The sequence below is a fragment of the Micropterus salmoides genome, unplaced genomic scaffold, assembly GCF_014851395.1.
Source record: "Micropterus salmoides isolate LMB-PRFRI ecotype aquatic unplaced genomic scaffold, ASM1485139v1 Ms_hic_scaffold_2, whole genome shotgun sequence".
NCBI classification, from domain to species: Eukaryota; Metazoa; Chordata; class Actinopteri; order Centrarchiformes; family Centrarchidae; genus Micropterus; species Micropterus salmoides.
In genome coordinates, this window is record NW_024041150.1 from 18,030,587 (window position 1) to 18,039,931 (window position 9,345).

General features: G+C 39.9%; 2 protein-coding genes across 2 annotated transcripts; both read right to left on the reverse strand.

Annotated features, from left to right (window-relative positions):
• Positions 1-774: 774 nt before the first annotated feature.
• Positions 775-3,074, reverse strand: LOC119911525 (endonuclease domain-containing 1 protein-like). The gene is made up of 2 exons (XM_038730425.1): positions 2,682-3,074; positions 775-2,519 (listed from the first exon to the last, which is right to left on the reverse strand). The coding sequence occupies exons 1-2, from the start codon at positions 2,973-2,975 to the stop codon at positions 1,929-1,931; spliced, it is 885 nt and encodes a 294-aa protein (XP_038586353.1). The 5' UTR covers positions 2,976-3,074; the 3' UTR covers positions 775-1,928.
• A 1,175-nt stretch (positions 3,075-4,249) lies between these two features.
• si:dkey-85k7.11 (endonuclease domain-containing 1 protein) lies at positions 4,250-7,949 on the reverse strand. The gene is made up of 2 exons (XM_038730449.1): positions 7,122-7,949; positions 4,250-5,962 (listed from the first exon to the last, which is right to left on the reverse strand). The coding sequence occupies exons 1-2, from the start codon at positions 7,416-7,418 to the stop codon at positions 5,342-5,344; spliced, it is 918 nt and encodes a 305-aa protein (XP_038586377.1). The 5' UTR covers positions 7,419-7,949; the 3' UTR covers positions 4,250-5,341.
• Between the last annotated feature and the right edge of the window lie 1,396 nt (positions 7,950-9,345).

Genomic DNA, 9,345 nt, shown 5'->3' on the forward strand with positions numbered 1-9,345 from the left:
ATGTACGTCAGGAAGAAACTGATTGTTTTGTCATGGGCAGCCTGTTCACCCTGCTGCCATGTGGCAAGAGATACAGAAGTATTTGTTGTCTCACCACGAGACTACATAGCTGCTTTTCCCCCCAGGCTATGAGAATCCTAAATTCATCCTCAGTACTGCTTCAAACAAAATAGATTATTTCTCTATATAAATTTATAATTTTGATATACTGTATATCGGGAGCAAGGGAGCAAGAAACTGCATCTCATTTTACAACTCGATTGTAATATGACAAATAAATTTACCTTGTACATCAGAGTCAGAGAAGAAGATCGGATCTCTTATATTAAAAAGAACTGTAGTGTAACAGTTCTTTTTAACCAATTGCAAAGCAGACAGCTGTTTCAGCTATGGCTTTGAAGGAGGAAAAACAAAAGTCTACAATCTCTGCAGACCATCCTCAACGCTCTTAAGTCTACTCTCTTAACTCAGTATGAATACAAATAATCTATAGCCTGTAGTCGTGACCCCATGAAAAGCTTTGTGAATTTTTGTAACATTAATTATTATACTGGCGCTGCAATATGGTATGTGATTGTTTTATATAAGCCAGTATAAAAAAGCATAAAAAATATATGGTGTTAATTATGAAATCAATACCAAAAGAGACCTTAAAGTATATAAGTTTGAGAGTAGGAACAGTTTTCATGTAAATGTGTTACTTTTGATAATGATAATAAGTAATCTGTATAATATCACATAAATGTGTCAAAAAAAGCTTCAAAGACAGTTTAATTACGGTTTGCAAAGGTTTATTACTGCAAATATGACAAAGCAGTGTATATTCTTTTTACTGATACAAATTACATGTTAGCTACTCCAATAGGCTATAGACCTCTGTCACAGAATACATTTTGACATGTCACAGTAGGAAAAGCTCAGGAGTTAATAATAAAATTAATTGTGGCTGAATTCCATTGAGCTGTTTCAGTTTTAGCGTCCTTGTATTGTACATGCCGGCTCACTGTCACACTGGCATGACATACTGGGTCACTTACTTGAATTTGTAGGTGCTTACTACATACTACCAGCGACCGCAGTATGCAGTATGCAGTATGCAGTATGCAGTACGTACTACATATTGCATACTACGTTTCATTAAAGTATGCGGCATGAAACTGTTAAATCAGTTTATTTTGCAGTAAGCGAGCAAGGCTTATCCGGTTTCCACTCATGAAGTTCTAATTATTAATTCTATTTCTATATTTAATTTAATCTTGTGTAAGGAGAACAAGGCTACAGCCGATCTGTAATGAATGGAATGTTATAGCTGGCTCCATTTGAACATTCCATGACAAAGCCATAATGCTTATTAAGCCTGCTAAGCTAATGTTTGATATTACGAAGACAGGCTTAGCGAGCTGTCAATAAGAAAACAACATGACATACATAACTTAAATCCAACATTGAGTTTATATGTATTGTTATCAGGAACAGAGCAGATACATTCCTCCTTATCCATCACTGATTCAGGGATGGTGCTGTTCGCCATTTCAACATTGACTAATTGTTGAGACTGCCTGATTAAATAAAGATTACCTTTTTTTTTTAAAGACCGGTTTTTGTGACCATTTTAGCGCTTTGCATTATGGGACACAGTATGCGAGGTAGACTGGTTCGATGCAACTGGAGATTTTTTCTGAATCAGTATGACATCCGTATGACATATTTTTGGAATACTGCATACTACATTTAGGCCAAATCAGTGTGCACTGTGGTGTAGTGGGCAGCTTTGAATACAGCCTTAAACTTACTGGAGCCATTGTTAATCTTATCAGTAACACCTCTGCTTCTCTTACTATGACAAGTCAAACTGTCTGCTGAAGAAACAGAACATGAGTTGGATAGTTATAGCCAAATTGAACTTTGCTGCCTTATAGCTAATTTCCCTAATCAGTTTTACTGGACGCTGGTGGGACACAGTCATTCACAAAGATCTGAAAGTTCTGATCTACAAAGGTTGTCTTCTTGAGGAACTCCTTCAGCTTCTGGACGGAGATTTCCACAACCTCTTTGTTCTCTTCATTGAGACCATAGTGAGCAAAAGATGGGAACTTATAGCGCTCATTATAAGGTGCGTTGTGGTCGTAGTCAGCACAGCAATAAGCTGACCACAAGTATGTGGGCACTGCAACACGGTTGATGTTTTGCCGGCGGATCATCTTCCCCGAGGTGGTGATACCGGTGACAATGTAAGCTGATCCACGACAGTAGTTGTTAAGCCGTTTGCGGATGATGTGCTCCTGTTTGTTCCAGACTCTGTTGTTGAAGTCGGGCACCATGGGCACGACATTGGTGAGGGTGTAGGTGGAGGCCTTGTCATCAGGTTCGTTCTGATGCTCGTCTGGGTTGAGGGTACCACGCTCGTGAAGGATGGCATTTGTATAATCATCCAGAACAGCTTGGGCGTCTTCAAAATTCATGTGCATGTAACCACGTGGGAAAGGCTGCATCTCATCTGTATCAGAGGATGTAGATAGCTGTGTAGGCAAACAGACAGTGTGAATGAGAGGATGAGGATAGGATGGTAGAATATGATTACACAACACTTCCATGCACTTTTATTTTGAAAAAGTCTAGCATGCTGTTCATGTTAAAATACGTTCTTAGCACCTCATGTCCAAACCGCTATTTTTCTTTACCTGAGGTTCATACATCCATGGGACATCCACACATTTCTCTCCCTCTGAGCGTTTGAAAGTGTAGGCAGAGTAGACAGGTATATGGTCCACAGTGTTGTACAGCGTCACGTAACGTGGCTTCTTGTTGTACCGTTGACAAATGAACTGGAGGTTGTGGTGCTCCAGCCCAGTCGGTGGTGTTCCCATGTAGAGGAATTCTCTGCACTCTGGAGACAGCTCTTTTTCCACTCTCCCTCTTACCGGTGATGCTATGATGTTGATAAGCAAGAAAGCTGTCTGCGCCCAAAATGCCATGGTCAGGAGGGCTTTGATGTCACACCGGTGAGAAGTTAAAGCTGTTAAACTGTCAAGTATGTCTCTGGGAGCTGCTACAAATAATTGAACGTGTCTCTATATCTGCCCATGGAGCTCAGTAAAACTAACACAGGTTTCACACCCTGCTCTCTGTAATCAGGACTCAGTATGCAAAACAGTGCAATTATTACACCTCACCAGATCCACCCACAGCTAGAGGAACAGCTAATATAGGGAGCCAATAGCATCAGACATCAGCGTTTCTGTCACTGGTCTTCTTAACCTCTTCAAATCCATGCACTCCTCAAATGGGCCTACACAAAATCTTATGTATAATTCTATTCACGTTCCTAGGGTTGTAAAAAAGTACCATGTCATGCTGAATTACGAGTTGTTCATCTTGGTTTTAAATGTTACACTTTTTATAAATGTGATATATCTTCAATGAAGCACTGGAAAAATAAGATGAAGACCATGAACAATGTGGGCTCTAATTTAATTACTTAGTTTTTACTTAAAAGGTAACTTTGGTATTTTTCAACCTGGACCTTATTTTCCCATGTTTTTGAGCCTATGTGAGTGGGACAATTTTTTTTAATTGGTCAAGTATTGACCACTGCAATATAATTCTTGCGGGTAGTGGAGCCCCCCTTCAAAGTACGTCCACTGAAATGTTTGTTTTTTTCAAAATAAAAAACATAAAACACACAAGTGTCTGTCTTATGGAAATGATATCTACAGAGACAGATATTTTTTAAAAATAGTAAGATCTTTTTTGTTCAACACTATATCAAAGCCACCAGAACTCCCTTGACAAAAATAGTATTTTAACCTACCGCTGTCTCAATTGGTAAGTTTGTGTTATTGTGTGACTTTGGTGTTATATAGCCCTTTAAAGCACAAAATCCACACAATAAAACAAACAAACAAAAGCAACACATTCACACAATAAAGAACAACACAAGAACAACAAAGAAACTAACTGATCGACCCAGCAACTCCCATGTTCTGTAAGGTAAAATTACTGTTTTTATCAATGGAGTCTAGTGGCTTTGACAAGAGTGATATAGTGACTGAAATTCTTTTCTAAAAGGGACAACTTGCAATATAACTAGAAGGAAATCAGGAAAAATGTAATTCATAATTGAAACCTAATTTTACAGATTACTTGTAAAAACAAGGGCAGGGACATTATAAATACAGGATTATTTCACTTCATATCATGCATGTTCGAAACTGTTTTGTTTTTTAGTTTGATTTTATTAATGTTTCATACAGATTTTGTTACAATTTTAGTAAAGATAGATAAAAAAAACTTTCCACACTAAACATTCTCAGTGTCATCCTGTTTTAAATATATTTAACTCATAATCCATTCACATACAGGAACCCTATTATATCCAATATATTACCTGGACACATAGTTATAGAGGCACTACTGAGGGCCATGAAAGACGATTTCTTAAGTGGTATATTGCATTTGCTGATCATCCTGTGAAATGCAAAAGTCTGATTAGTTCAGGATGGACCACAGAACGTCACAGGTTCAATCCACTACATGGGCTAAACTCCCCATAAAGAAAATGTTTTAGCACCTTTTTCACACAATATACCTCATTTGTGTACATATTACTCATAGATATACGTTTATTTTCACTCAGTAATATCTTTTAAAAATTCAGTTTGCTAAATATTTACACAGTGAAGCTTCATTTGTTCAGCACTGCGATATATACAGTAATAGACACATTTCTTAGAAGCAGTAAGCCACATAGACCCAAAATGAGGTAGAGAATTTCAGGAACATTGTTTGAATTGTTTCAACATTTGGCCCATGAAATCCAGGGGCTAATCTGACATGGCCTACATGTGGAGTCACTTCTCCTCCACATGTTGTTGTACTTCTTGCGTTTTATGACTTGTATGAATTAGAGTTGCATGATAGGAAACGTAGGATCTAGTGTTTTGGGGGCCTGGGAGATACTTGATTGTGGAAGTCAGGAAATCTCAGGCTCTGCTACTTTTAGCTTTTTGATAATTCTATTTATATTCTCTCTCTGTAAGTCCCACAGCTTTATTGAAGTGTGATACTAAATTCCTACAGTGCCCTCTAATGTGCAGGTGCACCTTATTTCCTTTAGTTAACATTAAGAGCTGTGTTTGTCATAAAATGGCTCTTTTCCTACTTATAATACAATTCCAATGTAATTCCAATTTAACAGTAGTAGTTTAATAATAATTTAATTCCAAAACATGTGACACCAGGACTACTTAAAACTGCTTCAATCAAAGATTTGAGTCATGTTTATACAGTAGATGCATTTCATCATTGGCTTCATCCATGACATCCAGTTCAAGATGTCCCATCATACTGAAACACTGGTCAGGTCTCTCTTCTTCTTGAAGGTGTTTTCTGACACACAGCCCTTGTAAAAAATTGTCAGGTCACTGTCTATGTCTGTCTTGCTCTTCAGGAAGCTCTCCAGTGTCTTCAGAGGGACTTCCACCACACTCTGGTCAGTCTGTCCATTCAGTGCATAGCCCCCATAACTAGGGAACATGAACCTGACCTCATAGGGAGAGTTACGGTCAAACCGTGGGCAGCAATAAGCCAGCCATAAGTGTTTCGGGATTGCCAGGCGGTCCCTGTTTTCTCGCTGGATGGCTGCCCCAGAAACGGTCACCCCTGTCACCACGAAGGATTTGCCATGGCAGAAGTTGTTGAGGCGACGACGGATAATGTCCAAGTATGGGTTCCAGGAAGTGTCCAGGAAGTTCGGGATTAATGGGACTACATTGGTGAGAGTATATGTAGACGATTTGTCATCTGGCTCTGATTGGTGCAGGTCAGGATTCAGTGGACCACGTCTGTATTCTACAGCGTCTGTGTAGTCCTCCAACACAGCTTGGCTGTCCTCAATAAGAGGGGGTGTGTCTTCAGTAAGGGGAAGTGCTCTCATGTTGCCGTTCTCATCATCAGAAACCAACTGTAGGAGGAAGAAATTAAAGAAATTTGAAAGTGAATGTTTTCCAGAGGCCAAGAAACTTAAACCAATGCAAAATGCAGTACTATTAAAGTCTCTGACTGCAATAGGATTCCATTCAAAAACTTCCAACTTCTATCTCAAATCTAATACCAGTAATGATTTTCCACCACAAGGTATAGCCTCAGCAGTTAGTTTTACCTTTTTTAATGTATAATCATGGTGATTAAAAAAAAATTGTGTAAAAAAAGAAATGAGATAAATAAATAAATACAGTATCCAATTAAAGGAGTAGTTGAAACATTTGGGAAAATATAATTAACTGCTTAGCTGGGATTGGCTGCAGCCCCCGCGACCCTGTATGCAGGATAAGCGGTTGACGATGGATGGATGGAATTATTCGCTTCCTTGCCATGAGTTACATGAGAATATCTCATGTTTGCATGGTCAATATTTATGTTTTTGTATGTGTGCTAGCACTCTCTCTTTTTTCTTTTTACCTTGACTTATTCAAGGAAGTTTTACTGAGATGCCCTGATCACATTCGCACAATCTGAAAGCTGCCCAGTACAAGCTCCTTGTTCAAGGAGGATCTCAGTGGTGGTAATGAGGGAGGGACAAGTGCTGCTAAGCTAACCAGCTGCTGACTCCATATTTACTGAAACTTATAGATGAGGGTGATATCAATCTATATATGTACATGTACAGTATATATTCCAAAAAGTATTCCTTTAAAAAACAGTTGGTTTGGGGGCATATTTGAGTTATTGACAAATGACTCAACATATCAGTTGGGGATTGTTAATTTGTTTGTCCAGCATGCACTCCATACAGGCTTTGTTTTCTTTCTCAAGCTTTGACTGGCAAAATGGCAGCAATCAGAAACCTCCAACCTGACCTTTAAAATGTCCCACTGCAAACCTATGTGCTTATGTAAATAACATTACTTCTGTTTTATTCTTACGTTTGTGCTGTTGGTTCTTGAATAACAAGCATACTGACTGATCTTTACTGCAAGAGCAGAAATACAAGCAGGTATTGTACTACAATTGATCTTGTTTTTGTTGGACAGTGTCATTGTTGCTTAAAAACATTCAGCTGCTTCTTCAGACTTAACACTAAGTGACAAATAAACCAAATATATTAGTGCCGCTCTCTCTACCTGTGGCTCGTACATCCACGGTGTGTCCATCCTCCTCTTCCCATCAGACTTCTGAAAGATGTAGGCCGAGTAGAGAGGGAGGCGGCGACTGCTGTCATACAACGTGGCATAGCGCAGCTTGTCTGCATACTTCTGGCAGATCCTCCTCAGGCTGGTCCCCTTCACCCCTGCAGGTGGGGTATGCATGTAGAAAAATTGGCTGCAGTCTTTGAAGCTGTTTGTCACACTGGCACTCACCTGGGAGGACGCCATCAGCAAGGAGAAGGATAGGAGGCAGGTGCAAAACAGATGCAACATCACACAACTGGAGCAAATAAAAACAATACGAAACCAGGGAATTTCGTCATCGTCTGGCGTTTGACACGTCCTGTTTCACACCACCATGAAGAAATCCCATGTGGTGATGAGGAATGTTCTGTTTAATATGGCATCCTGTGTTGGTGTTGCCGTCATAATCGAGTAAAGAGTAATGACTGCTGGACAGAGGCTCAGTATGCAAAGCGGCAGCAGCAGCTCAGAGTGGATCCATTGGCTGGATAGTTGACTTATCTGCTCCTCCAATGTCTGTGCAGCCATGCATCTGTTACACAGGCTTCTGTCAGGCTGTGCACATGTTGCAACTTGTCTCATAAATTCACTCTCTTCACATCTTTATGTATTATACACTGTACATTGCTTTCCATTGTAGATCTTACTTTGCCTTTGCACTGCATGATCCTGTTGAATATGAGTATACTCAATGGTTCTATAACATTAGACATTTTATGATACTGTGGAGGACATAAGGCGCCTGAAACCACAGGCGCCCAGCTGAACCTAGACTTGAACAGTTCAAGCAAGGACAAGTTCAGCTTCATTAACCAAGAATGGCCGTCCGAAATAAAATAGATTTCTGTGTTCTGCAAAGTATTTAAAATGATTTTTAGATAACATTTATTACACAGACCTTTTTTTTTTACTTTATTGTTGCTAATTTAGTCATGAAAATTTTATGTAATAGAGAAATACGAAAGATTTAAAGCAACATTTCCATGGGGCTTTAAAAGTGTAGTTCTAGCCCACATTTAATCCCATAGACTTTCTGCAAGTAGTAGCAGTAAATTCAAGCAGAGGTTAACTCGGGTTATACAACAGACCTCCTGTTCTCTGCCAAGGCCAAACCCACTGCCTTCAGTAACTGTAAGTAAAGTCTGAGAATCAAACCCAAAGTTATCAGCTCTAGCCTGCGCTACCCACTACCAGCCGGTTAAAGATAATGCTCTAATTAAACACTTCTCCCAGATGGATGGCTTTGTGAGCGTCTTAATGGGTAAGCAGACCCTCCAGGCCAAGGTCATCTTCAACAACAACCCACAGTGGAACAAAGACTTGTACCTGGGCACGGTCGAGCTTCCCCTGAGGTGTAGTATGAAGATAATAAGATAATTACTGGTATGACTGAGCCAATGACCTCTTGGTTTCGTCCATGAATCAAACAACGAATACCTCTCCTACAAGTGCGCCCCTGGGCTGAGAGGTAGCACTTGTCCAGAGCGCACCCCGTACAGGATGAAGGCTGATATCCTGGATCTGTACTCATCCCGCGACAGCCTGAAATCCAGGACCTGCTGTTTCACCTGAGGAGGGCCCACACTGTGGAGGACCCCTCTAACCTTTGTCATAACACCAGGATGGAGTATTTAGTGTTTATTGCACCTAGCACCTTAACTTTACACATATAAACAATATGAGTTGACTTCAGGTTGATGATATACCATCCACTGTTTAATCTGGTTTTGAATGGACCGATTCAAAGTAGCAGGCTATATGCAAATGTCCAAAATCATTTACTGATGTATATTTATATAGTGCTGTACTGTTATTCAACAGCGCCACCTGCTGACTTCACCCTCTACTGCCTTCCACAAACGTACTGCACATGCTTATTTCGACACTGCCACTCAACATGCTATTCATTCCGTTAATTATCAAGGGTATTGATAGCTAATAACTGAAAATATCTCGTTATGCATTTTAGAAATGCTGCTTCTGACTCAAACGTTAATGGAACAAGTTTGTAATAAGTTGACCTCGTTATTGTGGGACTAGCGTTACAAGTTGCTGCCTCGCTCGTCTGAGAGCTATATGTTTGCCTTCGATAACGTCACAATCTCACGCCAGCTACCTAAAGGTCTGCTGATGAACACTCACGCCGTTGCAAAGTGCGGCACACAACCAGGCTGGT